Consider the following 27,918-nt stretch of genomic DNA (forward strand, 5'->3'; position numbering starts at 1 on the left):
CACAGAGGATGATTATGAAGCCTCCTAGTTCTACAGTATGCACAGCTCTTTAAGATTATACTTTTTTTGGAATTTTGACCCTCTAAGGGAGTAGAATACTTGGATCCTATCCTATCTAAGATTACACCAGATACAATACTGAGCATTCACACAGCCCTTCCCCTCCTTTTTTTAAAAAAAAAAAATCAGGATCCTATATGGCCCCTGGCACAGGTTACAGTTAATCACATCTTAGGTATTTATCCAGCCACACACTAATGCAATTAAAGGAGAGATGAAACGAAGAATAAGCATGTGGCTAGGTTTGGGACTCCCAGCCTCTAGCTACAATCATAATTCCTGCCATGCACATGGCGTGGCAGAAAGCACAACTCTGGTGACTGGGCATCAGATCCTATCACACCTTTAAATGCAATGTCCTCATAAACTATTCTTATATAATAAACTGTTTTAATTGAAATGAGCCAGACAAAAATTGATGCGTAATACCTAATGTTTTATATTTATGACCATTATGAGCCGTTTGTTTCCTTCCAGTCATGAGTGAACTCTTTCAGCCCCCTTGCTGAGGAAAGTAGCAACTAGGAACATGCCTTCATACATCTGTGGCAGTTTTTCTCTCCCTTGTTTTCCCTTAGAACAAGGCTGAATGGAGAATAGGGCAAATTCTTTATAGGCTGCATGTCAGGATTGCCATCCCAAGATTTTTTTTTTTTTAAACTGACAACCTACAAGCTTTTTAAAGACAAGAAGCTTTTTTGTTTTTTTCCAGACATGTTTTTACTGTCAGTGCAACAGAATAAAATTCCTGGGTTGGCAGCCCTGTTCAACTGCAGCATGGGTGCTTCTGCCACCTAGGGGCCCCTTACCCCACACCCTGAAACCCCTGACTGCACCTCCCCCACACTGTTCTGGCCCCTCAGCACCCTCCCCAGTGTGACCCCACTTCCCATCCTGGCATAGCTCCTCACCTACCACTTCTGCTTCCCTCCCAGCCTTGCAGCTCCATCCCAACTGCAAGGTACTATGGAAATTAGCCAACCAGAAATCCCTAACAGTTCACTGCAGGGCACCAAGCAGCACTCCCATTTAGACATCAGGTGGTGCTGCTCCACTCTGTACACCATCAATGCTTGAGTATAGTTTTCATTCAGGAAGCAAATCTTAAAACATGTTCAAGACTTCTTATTTTTACAGGGGCAAAATATATATATATTTTTTTTTTTTTTACAGAAGTTATGGACAGGCTGTTTTTTGTTTTTTTTTAATGGACTGTTCATAAATTTAGGGACAGTTGGCAACTGTGCTCCAGTATGTTTAGCCTGTTCTATACAGTTCAGCAATTGAATAATGTAAAGATTGATAGATACAAAGGCTGCTACAGAAAGAAGAAACTGAGAAGAACCTACACTTATATACTGTATGGCTTACACTAATTACCGGGTTGTTTTGTTTTGCTATTTTAAATCTACATTCATTTTCTTCTTGTTTCTTCAGACTGTAATTTTTTTAAGGGAGGGTTCATTTTCTATTCTTTGTTTATACATTACTTCTCATAATGTCTCAGATCCTGTTTGGAGACTTCAGGCGCCATTTCAAATACAAAATATGTGCAGGCATTATAGCAAAGCCTTACATAAAATGTGGTGTTCCAGACATGCTGAACAGCTAGGAAAAATACCACAAGACCAAAATGTTGTAAATACGGATGCTGAACTACTAATTTCAGTATGAACTCTGCTGGCTATGGGCAGGTAAAAAACTGAACAAGACCTACCATATATGGCCCTCAAGAATTATTTTTATAAAGTGAAGTGTTTCAATATTCAATTTTCTATTTTTATACTGCTCTGCAAGTGAAGGTAAATCTTTAAACTCCATGCCTGTCAAATCCAATAGATATCCAGAGCTTGGAAATCTATTATTACCATCCACTGTAGATTTTCTGTCAAGGTTTAACATAGAATCACTGCAATATACTTAGTATGTTTGCAGTAGCACAGAGTGGCTATGACTTTACTTAGAATCAACAAACATTCAAAAGGCCAGATGAAAAGTAATTTTCAGTTATACAATTAATAAGCAGTAGTATGCGTTTCATGTGAGTACATCTGTTATTATAAAATTAATGAGCTTTGAGTAGAAGCACAGAAGTTATACCTACATCTATTTTGTAATATGAGCTGTCAGAAACAAGCACAAAGAAAACCAAATATGACTAGGGCAATAAAATGCCCTAAGTACGTGAACTGCATTTTCTGGGCTCCCCTATTAATGGTACAAAAAAAGAAACTATGGTGCAGTTGTCTATTGAAATGGAGAAAAGTGATGTAGCCATCAGGAATGGCCACTCAGACAAGAAAATACAAACGTAATACCATACACAAGACTGAAGCATTTTAAAATAGGGTTATAATAAAAATCAAATTAGCAAGTAAGATCTGGAGAGAGCCTAGCCAGTAACAAAAAATGGTTAGAATTATTTTTAAATAAAAAAAAACAAACCCCAACAATTCTTGTCTGTTTTATTTTCTGATGAACCGTATAGCTTGTTGCTCTCCCTCACCAAAAATCAATAAAGTGGACTGCTACAGTTTAAAGAAATTCTCAAAAAAAATTTTTTTAAATAAAAGCAGTCACACATGCACATACACATATATAAGACTAGCTTCATGCCCCCACAATGGTGCTCTGCAGTGCAAGAAAAGCAGTACTTAGGCATGGATCCTCAAAATTAGATTCTTCTATAGTTATACTGTATATGTATATTTGTGTGTGTGCATGCATGTGTTTTTATTTTATAAAAGAGGGGGGGAACTTTTTTTTTTTTTTTTTAAGAAGGTCTTTAAAATGTAGCAGTCTACTTTACTGAGAGATCCTCAAATCAGATTCCTTTATAGCTTGGAAGCTCTATAGAAACTGACACACACAGACTTAGAAGAAGAGACTCATGCCAGTCAACAACCTCTTCCAGTTTGGAAATGTTGGCAAAGGATTTCAAGACAGAGTCATGTAGTCCCTTTGGCAGACAGTAAATATGGAAGACCAGAATTGATGGAAGATGAATCAGAAAAAAAAAAAAAAAAAAGAATACCCATAGCTATTTCAAATTTGAGAGCCAGGTCTCAGACATAATGGTCCACATTCCATATATACAGAATACCATCTATACGGAATACAAAGTAAGGGTAATCTCAAACACTTTTTCAGGATATTCTCCACAGTGGAAAGACAACTACTCCTCTACTTCCAAAGGCTTACTTGGCCTTCCCAGCTTCTGTATCAAAGTTAAAGAAACGTACATATTCCACATATATTGTGGTTACAATTATAATAAGCATTAATGATTTGGAAGATGGAATTCATTAATGATCCATTAATTATCTGAATGATGAGACTATGTGTATGCTTAGCAAGTTGAGTGGAATTGCAGACACTCTGTCCAGAGTGACCTGGACAGACAGGAATAGTGACCTGCAATCAATCAGATGGGATTCAAAAAGATCAAGTACAAATTCCTGCATGTGGAATGGAATAACCAAATATACAAATACAGACTGGGGAATAGCCGATTAGGCTGCAGTACTGCAGAGAAGGACCTGCAGGTTACGATGGACCATACACAGGGCAACAAAAATGATTAGGGGCCTTGGAGGCATGTTTATGAAGAAAGGCTGAAATATCTAGGATTATTTAACCTAAAAGAAGAGAGGATTGAGGGGGGATTTGATAGCAGTCTTCAAATACCTGATGGGCAGCTACTGATGGGATGAAGATGGACTTTTCTCTGTAGCTACAGATGACAGGACTACAAGCAACAGGTCTCAAGACGCAGCAGGGGAAATTTAGGTTGGAGATTAGGAGGAACTCTGACTATAAGAGCGGTCAGGCATTGGAACAGGCTACCTAGAGAAATTATGCATTCTCCATGCTTGGAAACTTTCAAGAGCAAGTTAGCATCATGCTGCCGCCTTGGCCCTGGCCAGCATACACAGCTTCACAGCAGAGCTGCCTTCCACAGCTGGCTGGACATTGTACCGGGCAGGTAAGAGTGGGTGGAAAGTTGATGGAAGCTGAACCCTGAGTGCTGGGGCAGAAGCTGTTTGGCTGCAGCTTTCCACACAACACGTCACAGCTTCCCTCACCTACCTGCTGCCCAGAGCAGAACAGCAAGGGTAGGGGGAGCAGTTGCAGGAGAGGGGCAGAAAGAACCAAGCAGTACTCAGGCAGCTGCAGCCACACTGGGAGCAGCCCTGCTGGAAGCTGTAAACAATGGCCAGAGCTGGGACCATATGGCAGGCACAGGCGGGAGTGCAGCACAGGCAACCACAGATTGGATACAATCAATGGCGAGTGCCTGCCCATGGGCCAGATCCAATCAGTTAGTGGGCTAGATCCAGCCCATAGACCATATTTTGCCCACCCCAGTCTTAATAAGGTTCCTTCCCAGTCTTAATAAGGTTCCTTCCCGACACACTTTCCTATGACACGATAATGAACTGGATACTGGATTGGAGAGGCAGCCTCAAATATGGGGAATCTCAAATCAAGCCCCATACAAACCACCACATTCTCTTCATCTTGTCTCTGATTCTCCACATCAATCAGTTCCTTAGGAAAATTACTTCTGCTTACTAAGTACGAAGGAGCCAGGCAACAATGGGATAATATTGTTTTTAAGAAGAGGCACAGAAAAAAAATTATGAAGACAATCAAGTGACTAAGCTATTGAATCCTATCCAGCAAGATTAAAGTGGGGCTTTATTCTTACCGTAATCACACACACAAATGCTTTTACTGAAAGCTAAAAATGCTTAAATGAGTATCATTACCATCACCTTGAATACCTGACACAAAATCAGCTACTATGCAACAGCAACCCAAATCAGCTGACCTTAAGTTACTTTCTTACAAAGGGAATTAAAAAAAAAACAAAAACCCACACAAGAAAATATAATTTTTCTGTTGTTCTCCCCTTGAATGTTAAATTATGAGCTTCATCTGAAAGCGGCAGAATCTGAGATTATCATTTACATTACAATACCACCTTAAATCCTGTCTGGACATGCCCTTATTGTGTTATCTTCTGTCTATAATTCATCAATGGATTACAAAACATATTTCTGAGATAGCAAAGGCCAAATTTTTTAATCACAACATGAGCAGCCAACAGCCATATCTACCTACAAAAAGACAAGCACTTTATATTGAGCAGCAAAAATAATTTTCCAGAGCTCTATCAAAGATTTCTACTATACCTCAATTTTCCAAAGAGACGCATCTAAACATTCTTTTGATAAGCAAATAGTTACCTGTAAAACAACTTATATGGCAGGTGAAGTGAGTGACAAGAGTCAGCTTTCATTGTTTGCAAGCTCCACGGTCCGTCCCACTGTGCTTTTCCCCCCAGGGAATTAAATTCAACATCCTGGCTTGAAGTGCACCAGTTAGACAACCTTGGAATATAAACAGTGACAGCCAACCCTTTCATTTGTTTTATTCATTCTCTGCTAGGCAAATAGTTCTTATGGGCGGAAGAAAGATTACAGTATGTGCATGTCCCAAAAAATAAGATGACAGAAGGAATTAAGAGAGCAAGCTACAGGGTGACTCTTTGATGTGAGGCTTCTTGGCTGTACTCATGAGTAGACTAATCCAAACTACTGCAAAGGCACATCTTGTCATTTTCAAAAGACATACCCATGAAAATTTAGCAGCAGAAGCATACATGAGGATAATCTTACCTACAATAGAACAAACATACTGAATTCTCACTGAAATTATATTATTTCTATAGAGAATAAAATACAAATGGCAATTGTTAGACAAATAAATACTCACCACCATATTATAGGCATCTGGAACTTCAATTTCAAACTGAAATTTTCCACCTTGGTAATAACCCTCATCTAACAAAGAAGACCACAAAACAATGGAATTAAATTAAAAGGCAGCAGCAAATACAGTGTACTTTGTTATTACATAGATTATCATGTGATTTGATCACTGATGTTATATTGTCAAGCAACACACTCATCTTATCTTGCTTAGGAGAAGAAAAAAAAAATATGGGTACAACAGTAAGTCTCCTAATTCTGCTGTTAGGTCAGGGGTATGACACCACATTTAAATCAAAAGCAAGAGTATGGATTCAGGAGAAGTTTGCTTGTGCACAAGGCTAGAGATGGATGCGATGGAGCAGGAAGGAAGAAAAGTCTCTCCTCCACATACTTCTTTGGGTTAAAAAGCTGGCATCAAATCAGAAATAACAAGAGTACAATCAACCCTTGGAAGAAACAAGAGAGGAAGCCAGAGCAATTCCATTTGTTGCAAACTTGCCTGTGAACCGAACACAACCTATTATTTGCAGAAAATGGCATTCCCTTCTTGTCTCAAGAGTTGGTTCTAAAACCACTGAAAGCTATGGGAAATCTAACTTGAAGTTTAACCTTATTTACTAGCACATTGTTATTCTACTCTTAACTTAGCCAGCTGCAACTTCAATAACCAAGGCTGCTTGCTGATGACACACACACACACTTTATTTTAAACTCTATACATTTCCCAGCTGAGCCCCATGCGTGCCTAGAAGAGGTAGCACATTAGTTGGACCCGGCTTCCTTGATGCCTATAAAGATCAGGTGCTTTAGTAGGGCTTTTTGGGTGCTTTTATCTAATAGCTGACTAAATCAGCTTTAGCTAAAAACACCAAAATGCCCTTCTGAAGTGCTCAATTTACACAGATGCTGCAGAGGCGGTTTGAAGTAACACGCTGCGTCTTCAGGTAAAGCACAGTTGGTTTACTTGTTTTTTAATGTCTTCAAGCAGCCCAAAATTCCAGTTAAGAAAATAGAGTGTACTCTACTTTTATGCATCCTGGATAAGCGCACAATTCATTTACTGCATGACTTAACGGCAGCTCCAATTGTTCACCTATTACTACCATTTAATAAAAGCTGGTATATGTATAGGCAGCAAAAACATTTAATAACTAAGTGCATAGGAATTCCTTGGGTCCAGAACAACATCACAGTGCTATAAACAATGCATGTCTACTGTGATATCAGCAGCCCCAAACTGGACTAATTCCCTTCGTTTTCAGGGTTTCTAACAGTTTGGGAGTTACTAGCTGAAGCCTTAAATACAATGCAAGCTTGCTAACACTACAGTAATGCGTACTTAATGAGTACTGATTGTTTAAGCTTATTGTATTCTGGGTAAGTGCAGAGCCTTAATTAAAGGCAAAATTAAAGGCAAATCTTCAAAACTTAGATTCGATACCTGGAAAATTATATGGAAAGTTTTATAAATTTGTTATATAGAATGTAATTATTGGGGGGGGGGGGTGTCCATCTTATATTCAGGAACATATGGTAACTCCATGCTTTATACCAGCTGTGATGCTTGGGTATATTTCAAAGGTTTATATCTATACATCCTGAATAGCCACATGGCACAGGAAAGAATTACACTATAGAAGTGGTCTCAGATAAAAAAAATAATAATAATAATAATTACTGACTTCAAAAAGCCAAGGTGAATTCAGTTGTGGTCTACAGTTTAAAAATTGTAACACTAACCTTTTGAAAGGTGCTCTTTTAATAGCTAAACTAAAAGATGGCAATATTAAGGCATGTCAAGGCAAATAACCACCTCAATTAAATATGAGACAGATGAGGAAAACTGGCTCTTTCCTTCAGAAGTTACATATTTTTATACACTATTACTGAGCTGTTAGAATGAGAGGTGCGTCAGACTGACATCTCATGCCACTTTGAGCTTGGACAATTCTGGGGGGAAACACTAAATCAACTCTGCTGTTCAGTTAAAAAACAAACAAAAACAGTGATTATTTGCGTCCTAAAAACACAGATCAGTTTGGTCGTTCTTTTATTCTTGTTTTACAATTTTAAAAACCTAAGTTTTTCCCCAATTTTTATTATGTTCACTTGTTCAGGTGTTTAGGTCAGGCAGCAATCAATCTCAAGATTCTGAAACTGAATTATGTACAGCTGAAAACAGACATTTATTCTGATCAGATTTTAAGTGCCAGCACTTCAGCTGTACAACTATAGATACATTAACAAAATGCTAATTAAAAAACATATAAAAAAAAATCACTCCTCTTTTTTGGTTGTTTTGTTACAGAGGCAAAATTAATACAAAGAATACCATGACCATTTCATGGAGCATCTCTCAGTAACAGCGCCTTTGTTCAGCTCAATTTATAGTTACACATGTAATCTATTAGGATACTTAAGATTTGAGAGAGGAAAAAAAAAGAAAACTATTGTTGTTTTATACATACGACACCTAAATTTCATATTGGTGACCATATGAAAAAGTTAACTGTAACTTTCCATAATATTATGAAAAAGCACCTGTTAAGCTTAACAACAAAAGTTAGTACAGATCAAAAGATCTGATGACCTTCATATGTATTTGGTTAATACTCTCTCTGCACATAATCAGTTTCTAATATGACATTTCAGTCACAGGTTTAATACATTTAATCTTTATCATATTTTGGGTATAATGAAAGGATAGTCTCTAAATGTTCCAAACTAAGGAAAAAACATGAATTAACTATTTAACTGAAGAGGGGCAGTATCTCTACTGTCAGTTAGGTGTTATTTTATCTTTGCTAATAAATAACAGTGACATCTAGTGTCTGCTTGGTATCAATACCACAGGTTACATTGGTAATCATTTAAACCATATAAGATTACAAACATATATAAGAAAGATGTGTTTCCTGTGCTGGTCAGCCTGTTGTTTACAGACAACAAATTAATGCTGTCAGAGATACATTTTTAAAAGCCTGGTATAAATGAGAAAGCAACACACAATAAACCTAGAACCAGAAGGAAGAGGCTAGTATTTCAACATAAATTAGACACGAACTTCAGCACAATGTGACATATTTTAACTGTAACACATTTTCATTTGGACTTTTATAAATTCTCAGATACAGGCAAAACTTCAGCAGAAGTTGTATCAAGCCCTTAACTTGCTGGTCTTCTGTACAGATGCACCCAAAAGCGATATGGGGATTTACACAGCTTTCTGTGCTACAAAATTTAAACAGAAAAACCTCAAGTTTCATTAACTGCTATGAAATGTATTGGAAAATAAATTTTGCAAGCAAATAGATCATTAACAAAAAGTAAGCAGTTTTCAACATGAGAATTATATTTGATTCATTCGTTTGGGATTTATTTCACAATGTTCTAGCAAAGGTTTTTATAGTACTTTTGTTTAAAAAAAAATAGCATTTGCTGCATGAGACCCAAACACCACACTTAAATACTTGAAAAGCAAGATATTATCCTTTATTATCTACGTTCTGACGTGTGTCAATTTATGACTGCTACTGTATTATTAAATGTGTCAGCTATTCAACTCTCCATGAATTAGTTTTTTAAATTAACTTTGACAGATCTGCAACAATACATGGATGCTCATAAAACACAGCTTACAACATGTCAAAAATAAAATCACTACTGAAAATAGCTTGAGTTGCACCTGAACAATTAAAATATTTCAAACAGAAACTAAATCAAATTTAGCCCAACAAAATTCATAAATGAGATCTCTACATCTTTCTACACTGTTGCTATTCCTGATTTAACGAGATTCTAGAGCTCATAATCTATAGTAAAGGCTTCCCAAATGCTTCCTTTTTCATGCATATCAGACACCAGACAGCCCATACTTCTGATAAAAACATTGCCAGTATAAATTAATCCATTAATGTTTCATATTTAAGAAGTATTTTAAAAGATTACCTGGGATTACAGTTAACTGAAAGTAATGGAGTTTGTTTGGGTCAGGAAAATTCACTTTACATGTACCTGCAAAGCAAAAGAAGAATCTGCATCAAAACAAGTGTGTCTTTCAAACTTTCAAGGCTGAAACATACATCCTTGTCAAGTCTTCTGATATACTTCACCAAGCAATATCTACATTCTAGTCAGTTTATTTGCTAGTTTCTCCCCATCGTCTTCAAATTTCCTTCCTAAAGAGCATTCACCAAAAACTATTTGTCATCCACAATTCTGGTGCTGTTTTTGCTCTTAAAAGAAATATGGGACATACTAGTAAAATGAAATAAAGCCATACTAAAGAATTAATTTCACTCCACATAGAAAACGCCAAATAAAACGCTGATGAAATAAGAAAGATGTAGAAAGATAAAAACACAGAAATATTAGGGTTTTCTTCCAAATTGTAAGGGTGATAGATCCACCAAACTTTTTTCACATTCTAAGCATTTCTTAACTGAAGGTAAAATGTAATTTATTAAATGAAAGTGAAATGTGAATGGTCATCCTAAAATAAATGAGTTACCTCTGAGCACAGTAATGAGTTTGTGATAGTAGCCAGTATCTGATGTTTCAAGATGACAGAGACCAAGAGTGAATCTGCCAAGTTACTCAAGCTTCGGAATAACTAAATTTCCTCCCAACTCTAGCAAGTTATCAGATTAATACTATGAATCACAACAGCAAAGATTAAAGTCTAGTTACAATTCCTGTCAAAATAAAAATAGCACTTGAAGGAAAAGCAATTCAACTGCCTGGGAAGAACAGGAATAATTTCCAGGCAAGTAAAGGCAGAAAGATGAATGCCAATTCTCTACAGAATTTCAAACTTTAAAAAGTGCATTTCTTAGAACTGAACAAGTTTCTACGATTCTCTAAACACTGTAATAGGCCATACAGCATGTGACCCTAAAACAGTACAGTTCTATTTTCTCATGATAGAAAGTTTTACAATATAAAAGCAAGATCTAAATTACCCATCAGAGGGGTACACCAAAATTAAACTTCCTTTACAAAACATATAGAAATTGGATGGGAAACTATGATAATTTAGTGTGAAAATTCTTGCCTTGTTTTGCATTTGCAACTAAATTGCATTTAAAAACCATCCTTAGTAACATGCCTTGTATCTCTGAGAAAATCAGATTCTAAGTATATAGACAGGCAAGTTAGTTCAAGGTAACCTAAAGCTGTAAATTTACAGCATGTCAGCTACTGTGGCAGTTGCCTATGTGCATGCTTTTACCTTGTGTCAAATGGAAAGCAGCTTACTTTTTTCAACGTAAATGAGGTTAGCTTTATCACCAGGTACAAACATTTATACAGTTACCACAGAGTAGCTCAGATGTTGTAACTGCAGGCCCTAACTTATCTTGTGGCAACATGTTTATGTGCCTATACCCCAAGACTGAAGTGCTGTAAACCACACAAGATATCTTATTAACTTAAGATACTGTTATACAGAGTCTTAGCATAATGACTGCTTGGTGACATAGCAGTTTGTAATCAACGCTACTGTGCATCAGCATTTGAAATGGGAACAACTTATTAACTGTAGCCTATGACAAATCATGCTTACTGTACTTTCACATTAATTAAAAGAAGCTGTTTATACCTACAAGGTGCAATAATGACGAGCTGAACGGAATGCACCTACTGAAACACAGTATTTCAGCTGTCTTAGCAAACTATTTCCATAACTATGTCCAGCCATGGGAGTACAATGAGCTCATAACTAACTCCAACATCTATCACAACAATTCAACTCACAAGAAAATTACCATAACAATTAGAAGTTCTCCCTCTAAAGCCACTCTTAAAGCATCTAAAAAATTCTTTTAAAATGATCTCAATTTCAGCTACAGTTTCTTAGTGCCTTTAAACAAATAGAACTCCTCTCCTCACAAAAGAAATACTTTTGTATGTAAATTTTTTTTTCAAGGCAAGGAAGCTGAAATTCTGTATTGGAAGCCTGTGCGCTTTAATTTGTCAAAGAGCCTATCATCATATACCACAACACAGGCTTGCAGGGATTACTCTAATATGTCCACCTGATTTCTTTCAAACAACTTTTGACAGGCTATCATTCGATATCAATGGTAACTGTGTAGTTTTCAAACATTATCAGAAGGGTGCCTAGTCAATATATACAAATTTAACTAAGAAATCTTGTATGCATGTACATAACTTGCTTCCTATTGAAAACAGATGTGCAAGATATAGTTCCTACACATACTTCTAACAGATGATATATAAAAAGCTTTAATATCTGTCTTAATAGATTCTAGGTGCACAGAGCACTTAATGGGGCAAACAGTCTCTTAGTAAAGTCTGTGTTTGAAAGGTAAGATTTTTTTTTTGTTAAAACAGCATATTAAAAAATTAACTTATCGATTTATGCTCATATATATGATAAAAATCACATGAATTGAACACCTTTGCTTATATCCATGTAAACATGAAGCTACAAAGATTTTTAACAATAATGGGGAAAAAGGAAAGAGCAAGAAAATTTGGGGAAACAGAAAATTTTAAAACCTTTCAAGTCTAGATCCCAGATTAAAGACCATCAAAAGCCATTAGTATGAATCTATTGGTTGGCTCTTTGCTAGCCAGCACAAAATGAAATGGTGGTCTTAGTTCAGCAGCCACAACCGTACAGAATAACAGCCCACAGTAGCATCCTCAGAGTGGCAACAGGGGCAGCCGTGGGGGGTAGGAAATGGCTGAGGGGCAGAGAATAGCCACCACTGCTACCAGCAGAACAGCAGCCAGTGCTGCCCTGAGCATCGTAGCTGCCCCAGGGGCTGAGCTAACCCCCCTGGCAGCCCTTTTTTTTGTGCAGCCTGTAGAGAGATGGAGGCCCTTGGCACATGTCCATTTAACAGTACAATGTGATCTGATCCCCAATCATGCCATCCAGCAAGGGAAGGTATGAAGGACCCCTTCCCCACAATGGGGACTACCCTTCCAGAAGCCTCCAATCCCCTGCTGGAGCTGCCAAGTATAGGTTTTAAAATCCCTGGCAAGGAACCTGCCTCAGACCACTCTTTAAAGCTGGTGCCAAGAGTCAAAGACTGCAGAGCCTCTGCCCACTCTGAGTTTAAGCTCCCAAAAGTTTTAAAGACTACCCCTGCAGGTAAGCTCTTTAAAGCTCCTCATATGCCAGGCTCCCAGTTGTATGCCTGCTTTTTAATGGTCTGGAGCACAATGAGCCTGATATTAAGAAGCTGTTCCCCAACTGTCTAGGTCACCACATCCTCTCCCACCTTCCCCCCCATCTACCTCCAGGGATCGGGAAGGAGCACCATATCCAGAACCTGGTGCTGCCCCCAGCCCAATCCTGCTGATCAGATAGGGGAGGGCTATGTTTTGGACCCCAAAGCTTCCCCATACCATATTCTTGTGCTCAGTTGAGCACCAGGATCTGTCAGAGGTCAAGCCTGACACATCACATATTATATTTAAGGTGCAATACAGACAACCCACAAAGCTGTTACGCATTGTATGTGGAATATCTGTGGTACATTTGCTAATTATTACTCTATAAATTGTGGCTTTAATATGTGGCTGGGTTATTATTTATGGTGTGGTTAATACCTTAAATCCTAAATAAAACATGTGCCAGGGACCTTAAGAACAGATGAATAGGGAGACTATGTTTCTTTCATCCCCAGGAGTAGTATTTGTTGGTTACAGAGGAAGCACACACTGGCCAAAGGGCATTAGAAAAAGCTGCACTGCACTTGTCCTCAACAAATCTTGTGGTTTTCTCAAGTCTGTCAAACTGGCTCCTCTTACTTTTGTCTGAGAAATTAAAACATACTAAGCTCTCTGGAAATATAGGTCCAGTTTTGATACAAGAATATTTCTTTAGCTGAAATCTGTATCTACAATCAAAGCATTCTTTAAACAAACAAACAAAAAAAATCAACATTTCATCCAGAGTATTGAAACCAGAGCAAGTTAAATGGACTATCTAATGTTACTAATGATCATTTTTTTACTACATACTAAAACAATTAAGTATTTTATTTTGACACTGAAATGTATTTGGTGGCTAAAAAGACTTATTTCACAACCAAGCATATGAATATGAATGAGACATTCAATATTACCCTGAATTAGGTGCACAGTGGGAATGGGAAAGGATCATTATATTTGATTCCAGATTGAAATACCAAAGTGATATTTTGTGATGTACATTACTACTTGTTATTTATTTAAAACTAAGCAGTATTTAAGCTGAATAATCACCCAAGCATATGAGTGCTACAGACTGTAAGGCAATGCCAAGTGCTATTGCCAGATTAAGAGGCCTGAGCCACAGAGAGTGGCTAAGAGACAGGGACCCCGGAAGACTCCGTCTGAGTGACTGAAGCATGAAGCCTTGCAGATGTAACAAGCTGGCTTAGTTAACACAGCAGAGGAAAGCCATCTGTATGCCTTCTTAGATACCACACAGAACACAGGGTAAACAGGCCTTTGGAAAAACAAAGCAACCTTGTCAACCCATAAACAGGCCAGAGTTAAAACAGCATTCCAGGATAAGAGGGAAGAAACATAAGGAAGCCCCGCTTTTGTTCTCTCAAGGGTATAAATCTTAAGTAATTGACACTTTGTGAAACAAAGATATTTAAATAAAACGAAATCAGGGATTAAGTATTAAAATGTTGAAATTATGCTTACCAGCCATGCATAAATACTAAACATTGTTTGGGGGGGTGTGGAATTTGGAGATCCCTACAAGACACCCACAGAATCACTGGGAGAATCCCCGGCTGATGGAGACTAAGAGCCTGCTTCACTTCGTGGTAGTCAAGACCTGTCCCGTAAGGTTATGCTCTGCTACTAACCTTGCTTGGTCAATTAGTAACAAAAACTTCTCACATTGGTTGGAATGAGCCAAGGGTCTGTGAGTTTTTCACCCATCCACCCCGTTTAAAGTTTGTTAATGGCAGAGACACAGACAAGACCCAAGACACTGAAATCAGACCAAGCCAGGTGTTAGGAGGGTTTTTTTGTGGTTGCTATTGCTGTCATTACTTTTATAGTATTCATTATTTGTCAATTTGCAAAAAGTTTTCATGTTAGAAAAGTGTTTTCATTAAAGGTTGAACAGTCTTGCACAAAATAAAATCACTTGTGATATTTAAGAAAGAACAAAACTAAACAGGGCAAGTCTAACAGACTGATATTAGCAGGCTCTCTTTCTTTTTCATTGCCCATCCTTGTCCTCTTTCTCACCTTCACCTTCCCTTTTAATTTGCAAAAAAACATATTCTTCTTCCTTCTACACCAACAAAACATCAGTTTTTACCCTGAAAAGGTCCAGATTCAGAAGCATTACAACAAGGTATGAAAAGTCAGAAACAACCACTAAAAACCATTACATGGCTGACAGACATTTTTAGCAAGCTTCCCTAGGTTAAATCTGTCCCCAAGTTGTGTGCTCACTGGCACAGTATTGAGTGCTTATTGAGGGTATGGCTCCTGAAATGATTCTCACTACTGTCCCTGCACATGTTTATAAAGAAAGTGTCCAGCAACAGCTATACTAGATTAATTGCCAACACCCATTTTCAGACAAATCAAAGCTTAAACCCCACCCCGCCCTAAAAAAATCCTATCATCCATTCAGAAAAATGTTTTTCCTCTCAAACTGACAGATGCTTACAACAACAAAGTTTTAGTTGTTGCTGGATTGCAGAAGCAAATTACTTAACTCTGCATGTAAAATACCAGTTGACATTTTGCAGTAGCATTTTCTCCCTGCCAATTTAAGAGGGCAATTTTCTGTTTTAGCAACAGGCTCCATTGTGAAAAACATTTTCTCCTTTAGGAACACAAGTTACTGTGCATTCTCATTTCTGGGCTTTTGTTTTTAATTTTTTTTTTTACTATCCCTAATACTCCAATCTAGCAAGTGTCAAATTACAATATGAAAGTAAATTACTTAGATTTGTTCAATGTGTGTTCTAGATATTTATTAAATGGATCACTTTCCTTTATTCCTTATTTCAATAGCTGTTTTACTTTGAAATTACTAGGGAAAGAAGGGAGGAAATAACCTTCTGACAGTAATAGAAAAAACTTCAACCCCTTGTAAGTCACTGGGAATGTACAAAAATGGGCCCCATCCCCTTCAATATGAAGTATTATTATTTAATTAAGAACAGCTACCACTGTCTCCAAGGGAAGCTAATACATACTCTGAATGAGAACACCAAGAACAAAGCTGTCTCTGCTACCAACTGAGTGAATGTTTAAAAAACATACTGCTGTCTTGCAGCAGCACCTATAAAGATGCAACATAAAATGTGTTCATAATTCAGAAAACAATCAAATCAATTTCCATGCCCCTAAGTTTCTCCCTATCAAAGTGCATGATATTGAAAGCCATACTTACAAGGTAAATTAGCTTCAAGTTCAGCAACCTCTGTTAAAAAGAACAGAAACATTATTGTTAAATGCAGACATAGAGAAATAAAAATTTCTGACTGCACATCTCTCAAGTTAAGAAACTTTTTAAAACACAATGAAAAATGACAGTACTCAATTACTTTAAAAAGTATTCAATACTTTAAGTAATATTTTTAGTCTTCAAGTCCCTCCTGTGAGGGATGAGGTTACAAAGTTCTATTTTCTGGAACTTCTTTTCATATGCTCTTCTACAGAAATGCTCTTTTGCACTTGGGACATTCTTCAGAGAAAGAAAAAAAATTTTACTGTAGCTAAAACTGGTTCAGCTCTCCCATCACAAATGATGTTTCCAGAACATTTATCTGAGCTTCCACAGAACACGTCTACTACATTAGGTGTACAAGATGCTGACCCACATCTAGGGCTCACAGCAATGCTAACTACCGGTAGATCAAAACAGGTCTAACAATGGAAGAAATAGGAAGTCTCCCAAACAAAAGGACAGTCTGAAATACTGTTTTATCTTCCTATGTAAACTGTTACTAGTTAACACAAGGAAAAGGATCTGGTTATTCAGTTGCACAGTGTAAACAGGACTAATGGGGAACAAAATGCACAGTTCGCAAAACACAGGAGCAGCAATTTAATAAAAATATAGCAATGGAACATGGATAATCATTCCATGCGTCTCCCGTCAGTTGTGAGTTGGATCCAAATGGGGTAGCCTCAGCTCTGACAGGTACCTGCCACACCATATGTTCAATTTAAGGTGCAATTCAAACCAGCTATAAAAATGCAAGTGCACAGCATATTATAATTTATGGTGCACTTACATGTTAAACAGCACCATAACTGCAATGTCTCCCAGGGCCCCAAAGTTATACCTGAACTGAACCATTTGCAAGTCATCTATGATGTGGCTGGTTAAATGCTTTCCTTTTGACCCTACTCTACTGCACAGATCTGCAGTTTTCTTATGTTCAATTAAGTTTTACTTATATTTAGTCCCTCCTATAGATTCAGTTTGCCTGCATATCTTAAATATTAAAAATATTATATGTAAAAATGAATCTTTTCTTGCATCTTATCCAGGAAGAGCAATGAAAACAGGCTAATTAGTTTCCATTTTTGGCTCACATGAAAGTTAGCACAATGCTCAGGAATTTGGCTGCCAACAGTGTAACAGAAATAATAAAAATCCCAGCTCAAAATATACAGCTCTTTTTAGATTTTACATCAACTCTATTGACTTTGAACTTCAAGAGGATTTTTTTTGGTGCACAACCAAAGTTGCTCTGATAGAGACTCCAACATTTTTTGTGGCATTTTAATGTAAAGGCTCTAGCATATGCAGAGTTTGTTAATATTTGGTAGTAAAATGAATTGGGCACTTTAACCCTCCCTGCTTTCCATATTTTTATGTCACTTCATGGCTGAAATAATTCAGACTAGGTTTCTGATAGTTAAGTATTACCAGTCACTGAGCCAGACTGACTCCTGATACTGAGCTTAAAGAGCTAAATTGATGTTGAACCTAAAACAAACTGAACTTGGTATTGAACTTAGAGATAAATAAGGAATCTGACTAATGCTATAATGAAGACACCTTCTTTTAATTTACAATTTAAATAATGTAGTGATACAAGCCTAAAATATTCTTTGGAAGTCCACTGCAAATAAGCTTCAAACTTAATTCAGCCACTCATTATGGGTTTATAAATGCCCACCCTCATTTAAAGTATGACCAAAAGGCACACACCAATGCTATACACAAGGTCTTTACTTAAACCTTTACTGGAAAGTATTTAAGCATCAGGCTTCACAATGCAAGGTGGTAAATTCCTTAGCACAGCACAGTGCAAATTCAATCTTTCAAGTCTAATAGTTGTTTTCACATTAGATCATCTATCATGGTGGCACTCTACCATTTAATCCTGTGGGCCGAATGAGTGGCAAGGGGATGGTCCATGCTCTGAGGCTGGGCCCTGTGCCGTCTCAGCTCAGCCAGGTACCACATTCAATCTGGCTTGTAGGATTCCCATGGATCTGGGAACGTAGCAGCCACTGAGTGGCAACTGAAGCTACCACCATTACCGTTTCACCAAAATTTCCAGTTCGGGGGGGGGAACGACGATGAGGCATTCAATCTTTGCAGGTAACTCTAACCTGCATAGATTGAACTGATTCATGGATCAACATCCACTTTTGACTCCAGAAAGACAGGTGCATGCCTGCAGTGACTCAGGCCAGAAGCCAGGGGGCACTAGAACGAACCCTCCACTGGAGGGAAACTAAGCAGTGGGGGGGCATAGCCAGGCCAAGGCAGGCTTGAGTGTGATTGGAGAGGGGTATAAACCCCCATCCTGGTCTCCACGGACCCCAGCCAGGGTGTGTCTGGAGGTGGATGGGGGAAGCAGCTCCTGTCAGGGGTCCCCTGCTGCAGGTCCGTCATCTCAGACTGTCCTGCAGCACAGGGCTCTTGGCGAGTGTGGCCCGCAGCATGTCCTGTGGGGAAGCTGTGGGGAAGGGGAGGGGGTGAAAACGCACACCCCATGCCTGGAGGGGAGAAGCCTGCAGTGGGGGCTTTGCTCCCCTGCCCCAGCTAGGACCTGGGTTGATTCCCCATCAGAGGAGGGGGCAAGGCAGGGGAATCCACCCTACTTCTGGCTCTGGGGATGGAAAAGTCCCTGCTGGCAGCTGCAGGTGGGGCCAGCCTTGTTCCATTGGAGCAGGCAGTCCAGTCCAGGGCTGAAAAACATGCTGGGGGACTCAGATTTAACTCAGCTTAAACCAGGAAAGAATCTGTGACAGGCATTGCATAAACTGATTTGGGTCAAACCAGTTAAGTCTGATACTACATTCAACCAGGTTTATCTTAAACCAGTTTCAGCCATTTTGAAACTGGTTTACTTGCACTAAACTTATGCTCTGTTACAGGTTTAAACTGGTTCCTGATCACTGAAACCAGTTTGTGTGTAACTTCTTGTCCTTAAGAATATTACGAGAGGCAAGGATTTCTTAGGGTGGTATCTTTTATGGGACCAACTATGTAGGTGGGATAAAGTTAGACAAAATATCACCCTTTACATAATCCTTGCTGCCAGCACAATTTCTGGACCAATCACAGCTACAACGTCATTCTTACATTACCTTTTCAACGGAAGCCCGTCTATGTTCTTATTCATAAAACAGAACATTGAGCATTGCTCTATTTAGATGACAGAGAGAGGACTAGAGCAAAACAACATTAATGTTGTATGGTCTCAACCATATAACACAAACTCACAAACATACTTTAGTTCTTTAAAATACCCTATGCAATGATATCCTAGCACAGGAGTCAGCAATCAGTGGCCAGCAAGCCAAGACTGGCCCACAGAACCACTGGATCCAGTGGTATTTGGCAGCAGGGGGCCTCTGCCATGGGTGCTCTCTCTATGCTGCCACAGGCGTGGCTAAGTTCTACTGCCCAGCCACCCACCCCAATCCAAACTGGATCATTCCAGCCTGCAACCAGAAAAGGTTGCCAAGCACTGCCCTAGTGCTTTCACACAACCACAACAGTTGACTTAAGTTCAGTCTAAAACAAGCCTTAAAAATTCCACAGTACGGTGGAGTGCTTTTACTGAACAATTTTTAAACACTTATAATTCCAGCACACCAAAAATATTATCTCAGCTCAAACACAAACACCACCTTATTTATCTGTGTAATTTATATGTTGCCCTTCTCATCAAAAACTCAGGGCAGCTTACAGTAAGAAAACAAAACAACTTATAAAACAGGAGCATTATGAAAAAAAAGTGAGAAAATAGAACACAGAAACTTAAGAGGTACCAGAATATCACTAGTAGCCACGGATCCCTAAAGCAATCCCCTGGCCTAGCTTTGTTTGCTAAATGCCCCTTAAAACAGGAAGGTCTTACAGTGCTTCCAAAAGACATCCAAGCTTGGGACTCCAGCGGGCCTCAAGGAGGGAGAGAATTCCAGAGCAGGGGCAAAGAACTGCCAAGAATGACCTCCTGTGCAAGTTCGCCAAGTGTACTCAAAGAGTACTGATGATATTCAAAGCTGCTCTTGGCTGAACAGAGGGATTGTAACGGGGTGTAAGGGAGAAGTAAAATATTATATGAAATAAGAGAATAATAGATTGATGATGAAATAAAATACAAGTAAAATGTTCCCTCAGCTTTCCACTTCCCCAAACTCACCACACTTGATGCCTTTTTTGAGACCAAATCCTTGCCTTCTGAAACCTGTTCCTTGACCATAGGCAGAAGCAATAAGAAAAAGTACAACCCAGCCCACTCCTCATCTCCTTCATGACCAACAGGAAAAAGGGTAGTATTCAGAGAGCACAATGAAGCTAATGGTCAGGCAGCCATCCACATTAACTCATAGGAGCTCCATACAACAGCAGCCGTACCTCTCCCTTCCTCAGCTCATTCAGAACAGCTAAATTGAACCATCTGAAATTAATGCATTTTTCCTTGGTGGTAGAAAACATTTTTCCCCCTTGAATGGATAACTCAGTGGGCTCAGACTGTTAAATTTAAAGTTCCTTTTAGTTTCAGGACAGGTATGAAAAATTCTGAGAACACCTAAAGCAGCGTTTCCCAACCTTTTTCACCACACGGCAAACTTACATGGCCTCTCCCACACCCCAGCACACTGACTGAACACAGAGCGGCGGGGTGGGGGGGGTGGCGGTGGGCACGTGGCCGAACGCAGACCAGTAGGGAGCAGGTGGTGCGGGGCTTGAATTGCTGGCTAGGGCCACGGCCTCTGCCTAGCTGGGGGCGTGGCTCCAGCCCAAAGTGCCGCAGCACACCTGGACATGCCCAACAGCACACCAGCTGGGGAATGTTGACCTAAAGTAACTAAGAATCAGTGTTTTCAAGAAATTGCCAGTAGAAGTAAAGTGTGGTCAATTGGAATATGGTGTTCCCTGCAAAGTTTATGAAACAAGTCGAAATACAAAGTAACAGAATTCTGCTTGACATAACTCAACTTTGCATGAAAAAGCAGCAAACAAGTGTTCACAGAAGCCACTGAACAGATTTTTGTCAGCTCAAGTAATGGGTCACTGGAATACAAAATTGGTTTAAGGAAGGCAGCCTGGGAAAGATAGAGAGGTCACAGTTCTCCATTTTCCTCTTTAGCTTGAAATGAAACAAAAGACAAACAGGTAAGCCTAAACCTTGAAGTTAGCAAAGGGTCAGAAAATATGTTATATCATCAACACAGCAACCACAAGCTAACAAGTAACACGCATATAATTCGACTTGTATGTAGAAGGTGGCAGATATAATGAGGTATTGGGGATTAATTTTCATCTTTTGTGATTTTTGGTGCTGTTACCTTTAACTACAAGACGTAATAAAAATTAAATTATATACTAACAAGGAGTCTCTCCAACTGTTTCTATTATGGAGTAATCTTATTAGTGCTTGAATGGTGTGCTAATTACTATACCCAGTATAAGCCACAAGTGCATGAATACCGCGTACCTCCTGAGGCTGGAGGGGCATGGCAACTGCCTATAGATGGCAGCAGCAGGGGCATGGTGGCAGTGAGTAGGGAACTTCTGTAGGTGGCTGCAGTGGTGTCGGGGGGGGGGGGGGGGGGGGGGGGGGAGGAGGGGGCAGTGTGGCGAGTGGCAACTGCCTCCAGGTGCTGCCAGCAGCAGCAGCCAAATCTCAGGGGGTGCACATGCACCCCTACGTGGCGCCAATGCACAGGTGAGAGAACTATTCATTCATTAATGAGATTTTTTTTTTAAATAAAAATAGGCAGCCAGATTTTAACAAATACATTAAAAACCACAGAACTTTGATCCAGAAGTTACTTTTCATAATAAAAAGGTTTATTTTAATTTTATACCATCCTCAACTCCAATAGTTACTAGCTCAAAGTCCCAAATATTTCTCTCTGAATAATGACAAATTTATTATGACTTTTAAGCATTAAATAACAGTAAGTTACAGACACGATAGTGAAGCATGGGTATTGGGAAACTGCAAAAAAGGAAACAAGATCTAACAAAATCAACAAAGCATTACATATGACAATATTTATAGATATACCAGCTATAATAACCAAAGCATAACATAAGAACCACCTTTTGAGTGAGCCAAAAAAGTACATCTAGCCCAGAATCCCAGGATAGTTCAATCCATCCCCACGTTACCCTCCCAGTCATTATACGTAGGTTACAACCTTAACTGTTGTTTCATGGCTCCCCAATGGGCTTATCCTCAAAAACAAAATCTCTCATAGAATCATAGAAAGGGTTGGAAGAGACCTCAGGAGGTTATCTAGTCCAACCCCCCGCTCAAAGCAGGGCCACACCCAACTAGATTATTACAGCCACGTTTTTGTCTAGATAGGTCTTAAAAACCTCTAAGGAAGGAGGTTCCATAACCTCTCTGGATAACCTATTTCACTGTTTTACTACCCTCCTAGTGAGAAAGCTTTCCCAATATATAACCTAAACTTCCCTTGCTGCAACTTGAGACCATTACTCCTTGTCCTGTCATCTGGCACCACTGACAGCAGTCTTGATCCATCATATTTGGATCCACCTTTCAAATAATTGAAGGCTGCTAATTAAAATAACCTGAGTCTTCTCTTCTCTAGATTAAAAAAGTCCAATTCCTTCAGCCTCTCCTCATAAGTCACGTGCCCCAGGTTAGTCTCATACTTCTTGAACACAATTATTTACACATTTGAACTCCAAAACATCCTGTGGCAATGAGTTCCACATGTTAAGTTATGCACTGGTAGGGACCTACCCAAATTGTGGTGGAAGTGCACTGTGCAGCAGCTCCTTTAATCTTGCTCTTTTTGCCATGTGCCTCCCCCCTCCCCTCTGGTGCAAGGCCCCATTGACCCCACCAGTCCTCACTGATCAGCCAGGAGGCAAAACCATGCTTTTAAATATGCCACAGTTTTTGCCTGCCGGCCAATTAGCAACAGCCAGCAGGGCTGCCAAGGTCTCTCAGCCAATCAATAGCAGGAAGCAAAAACTGCAGTATATTTAAAAGCCTTGGGGGCAAGGAGGGAGCACAGCAAGATCAAGGTTAAAAGAGCCACTGCACAGTGCATTTGTGCTGGGATTTAGGTAGTCCCTACACAATGGGTAGAAAGGTACTTTGTTTCAGATCTGCTGCCTAAACTTTATTGGATACACCTTGTTTTTTTTTTGTTTTTTGTTTTTTTTTTTTTTAACTGTGAGATATTACTGTTTCTATACTACTCACGTTTTCAAAGACTTGCTTTGTATTTCTTCTCAGCAGTTGCTACAGAATTATCCCAGCCTTTTTAGTTTCTCCTTGTATGGAAGCTGATCCATAGCCCAGATGCTCTGTTCTCCCTCTCCATATCTTTTCTAATTCTAGTACGTTCTTTCTAAGATGGGATGACCAGAACTACAGATAGTATAAGAGGTATGTTCGCCAGCGTGCAATCCTGACTCTGCTTGATAGAAAGGATGGTTTCTTTTTACACTGCTGATCTAAAGTTACGACAAATCACTGAAAGCAAATTTAAACATTAATCGGTGTAAAGTCTGAATGCTGAAATGTGCATTGATCATACTAAGTCTAGTCATGTCATCATGGCCAGTAAGCAAGTGAAGTAGACATTACAGGCAGGCTGTACACATACACACACACACACTCTCTGTTCCAAATAGTACAAAGTAAAACGTTCATTTTATTAAATATCTCATTATGCTTCAGTAAAACATAGAAAACCACTAGAATTCCACTAATGTTTTATACATAGATTACAACTACTCATTCAAACCAACTTCATATGAAGAACCTACTTTTCGTAACAGAATGTCCTACAACTGTGCTTTTTAGGAACTCATACATAAAAGAAATTGAAATAAGAGTAGGTATAACTATAAAAATAAACCCTCTTATTAACAGTATTTCTAAAATTATAAAGGAACATCAAATTTCAAAACACTTCAGTCCAAAAGTGTTTTACTTACTATGGCAGCCTACCATTTACCACCTACTGTTATAGCTCAAAAAATGTTAGACAAAAAAATTCTCACCATTTTGTTTATTTTGCACAATTAATAGCATATAGCTTGCAGTTAGCCCCCCCCCCCCCCCACCAATATAATGCATCTATCTGGATAGGTCTTTCATGCAACACAGAAACAAAAAAAGACAAAACAATTTTAAACCCCTGTGATGCAATTCCAAACTGAAAAAAAAAAGTATCAGTGAGAGGTGGGAGAGAGTGATGACAGAGGCAGATGTTAAAGATGAACCTAGTACTGACTTTGACAGACTATTAATTTATAGGGAAAAGATTCCTGGAATAGATAAGTTAAACATAATTGACTTCAGTCATTTTAAGGAAAGCAGCTTATTTCTTTCTACCTGAGAGAAATTCCCCATACCTAACTACTCTTGGGATTTATACAAAAAAAATAGATGACCCTGATCTGACATAGGAATGAGCATGAATCTCAGAAAAGAGCCCTCAAAATTACTGTTTTCAAAACAATGTATGTTACCTTCAAAGATCTTGTTCACTTAATTGAACAAGGCATTGTAAGGGATTTTTTTGCTTATACTCTTATCATAAAGAAGCAAATTATGATCCACAACGTTTTGTTTTTAACACAGAATGAATACATTCTTCCCTACCATGAGATTAATAATCTCTCATCTGGAGCAACAGGCTCAGAAATGGCTTGACAGGCTCAGAAAATGAGCGGACGAAAACCTGATGGCTTTGAACACCAAAAAATGTAAGGTACTCCACCTTGGGAAGAAAACCCACAGCATGCTTATAGGTTTGGCATTGCTACACTTGCTAGCACCATGGCCAAAAGGGACTTGGGGGTCATGATTGGTCACAAGATGAATATGAGCCACCAATGTGATGTTGCAGCTGGCAAAGCTAGCAAAATTCTGGTTTGCATCTATAAATGCTTCTCTAGCAAATCCCAGGATGTCATCCTCTTACTGTACTCTGCCTAGGTGAGGCCACAGCTAGAGTACTGCATCCAATTCTGGGCTCCACAATTCAAAAAGGATGTGGAGTAGCTTGAGAGTCCAGAGGAGAGCCATGCGCATGATCAGAGGGCAGGAAAACAGGCCTTATGATGAGAGCCTGAGAGCTATGGGACACTTCAGCCTGAAAAAAACCCCCACAGGCTCAGGTGGAACCTGGTGGCTGCCTGTAAGTATGCAAGGGATGTAACATCAGGATCTGGGGGAACACCTGTTCACCAGAGTGCCCCATGGGATGACAAGGTCAAACAGTCACAAAGTTCTCCAAGACTGTTTCAGGCTGGACATAAAGAACTTCTTTACAGTCCGAGCCCCCAAGGCCTGGAACAGACAGGTGGTGCAAGCACCTACTCTGGACTCCTTTAAGAGATGACTGGACGTTTGTCTTGCTGGGATCCTATGACCTCAGCTTTCTGCCCCTGGGGCAGGGGGCTGAACTCAACGATCTTCCAAAGTCCCTTCCAGCCCTAATGTCTATGGATCTTTGAAACAACATAATTTCTGTTCCTATCTAAAAATAGAGAAAAGAAGAATCAGTCTTCTTTCAGATTTTACTTAATGTATATCTTATAACCCTGTCAAAACTCAAGATACTATGTACTCCAACTGCATGCATACTGAGCACAATTCTCCTAACTGAAAATCCTCCTAATGCCAACTAGAATTTATTCCTCATTGCCTATGTTGTAATAAATGTTTTCTGTACATCCATGAATCACTTAATTGCAAATTACTTTTTAGCCCCATTGTCAAGTACACTGGGTTTAAGTGGGCCAGAAACATCAAAGTAGATGTCAAAGAACTGCTATTAGAATGGCAGGAGCTAGCCAGTGTCATCTACTGTTCCCTCACTTTCAACATTAGATACCCCAACAGTAGGGCAGCTGATCAGTTTCTGGGTTGCTAACATCCTAGGCTAGGGACAGATGCTCAAAAAGCCTGAGCCTGAATTGATTCAATCTTTGCAAGTTAATCTGACCTGGCTAGGCTAAATCAGTTTGGTAACCCAACAGACATCCCACACATGCAGGCACATGTCTGCAGTGGCTCAAGCTAGAAGCCGGGGGGCACTAGAGCACCTTCCCTTAATTCCACGGCACTGAGCTGAGGCAGGGCATGGCCAGGCTCCAGCAGGATGGCCCAATTAGCCCAGCAGGGAATTGATAACAGTGTTTATTACCCCACTAAGAAAACAACAGAGAGACATTACCAGCTTCCTGTTGATTCTACCCATTGATTCAGCACAGATGGTAGCTAGCATGTGGTCTTCTAGCTAATACACAGACACCTGTCTGTAGGGCACAGGGGTGGTGGGGGCGGAATTCCTGCTTAGCAGGGAGTGGTGAGGTGGAGGGTGGGGAGCAGCCCACAGTCTTAAGGGGTGGGCCCAGCCCTGCTGTGAAACAGAGAGCCCCACCCAGCTCAGAGAGTATGCTGGGGGAATCTGGTTTATTTTAAGCCAGCAAGGGGTCTGGGACAGACACTGCATAAACTGGTTTGAGCCAAATCTGTTAAGTCTGATACTACATTAAACCAGGTGCATCTCAAACCGGTTTCAGCCATTTTCAAACTGGTTTATGTGCACTGAACATCTGTTCTGTAACAGGTTTAAACCAGTTTGAGTACTTAAATCGGTTTATGTTTAATATCCCTAGCCCTAGTGCTCATAGCGCACTGCAAGCAATTCCTCTGCAGTACACATTAATGTCAGTGCTGTGGAATAAGCACATTTACTCCTCCTGCCACTTTCAAGGCTTCAAATAATAGCCCCAAACTTCTGATACCAGTAGCCTTGAAAAAGAAGGAAGCTGCTCAGTTTTAGATGTGCTAATTTCACAGCACTGTAACTAATAAGCACTGTTTTACATTAAATTTAGTTAAATACATAGCCTTTTGCCAGACTCAAGGCTGTGTACTTCTGCAGCACATACTGCATGTATCTTGAAATTTCTGGTAAGCAACTCTGTCTCTGAATCCCAATCCCAGGGACAGAATGCTGATATTTTTCCTTTTCGTTCTTCTTACTCAAAGTTGTATCGAGGCAGATGGGTGTCTGACTCCCTTGAGCTGAATAATTAATTGCAGGATTGATATTAAATAAACAAACCAAAAAACCCCCCAACACTTGTAAAGCCTAAAAAAAGACTAATATAACCCATTTTTAAATTAGAGAAAAAATGTGTGATGTTTCCTTTCCTCCTCCAAATGCTGACTGTTATCAAACCTTATGCTTTAGTCTACATCCAATAAATATTTATGGAATTCTGGCATCATCAAGGGGGGCCAATCATGAAAGTTTAGGTCAAATGAAGCTGAAAAGATCCTACTCTTTAATCTATGAAAACCAACACTCTACAGACATTCCCCAGAGCTCACTGGGAGAGATGCTCTTGAGCAGGACCTGCCCATCCACTCCTACTTACATGAACCAAGGTTGTAATTGCAGTATAGTGGTGTCTCCACATAGGTGCTCTCAAAACTTACCTCTAATGTGTTTGAGAGGAGCCACAGCAGATACCCCAAACCTCATTGTTTAGGCAGGGATGCTCCTGATAACACATCCCAAACCTAGCATTAGGCATTACCTTTTGTCAACAGCAAGCTCCCAAGAAAATTAGGTACAAATAATA

The 27,918-nt window shown here is 39.4% G+C and overlaps 1 protein-coding gene across 3 annotated transcripts in view; it reads right to left on the minus strand.

Annotated features, from left to right (window-relative positions):
• Positions 1-27,918, minus strand: part of UBE2F (ubiquitin conjugating enzyme E2 F (putative)) — a 118,365-nt gene that overhangs the window by 80,228 nt on the left and 10,219 nt on the right. For 2 of the 3 annotated variants that reach the window (XM_090045052.1, XM_090045050.1), the window contains exons 3-5: positions 16,234-16,263; positions 9,789-9,854; positions 5,842-5,909 (exon numbers count right to left, since the gene is read on the minus strand). In XM_090045052.1, coding sequence (XP_089901178.1) covers positions 5,842-5,909; positions 9,789-9,854; positions 16,234-16,263 — 164 coding nt within the window. The remainder of the gene's footprint in view (positions 1-5,841; positions 5,910-9,788; positions 9,855-16,233; positions 16,264-27,918) is intronic. The other variant, XM_090045051.1, reaches the window with a different exon arrangement.

This window comes from Crocodylus siamensis, chromosome 4, assembly GCF_052110815.1.
Source record: "Crocodylus siamensis isolate JL-2025a chromosome 4, ASM5211081v1, whole genome shotgun sequence".
Lineage (NCBI taxonomy): Eukaryota > Metazoa > Chordata > Crocodylia > Crocodylidae > Crocodylus > Crocodylus siamensis.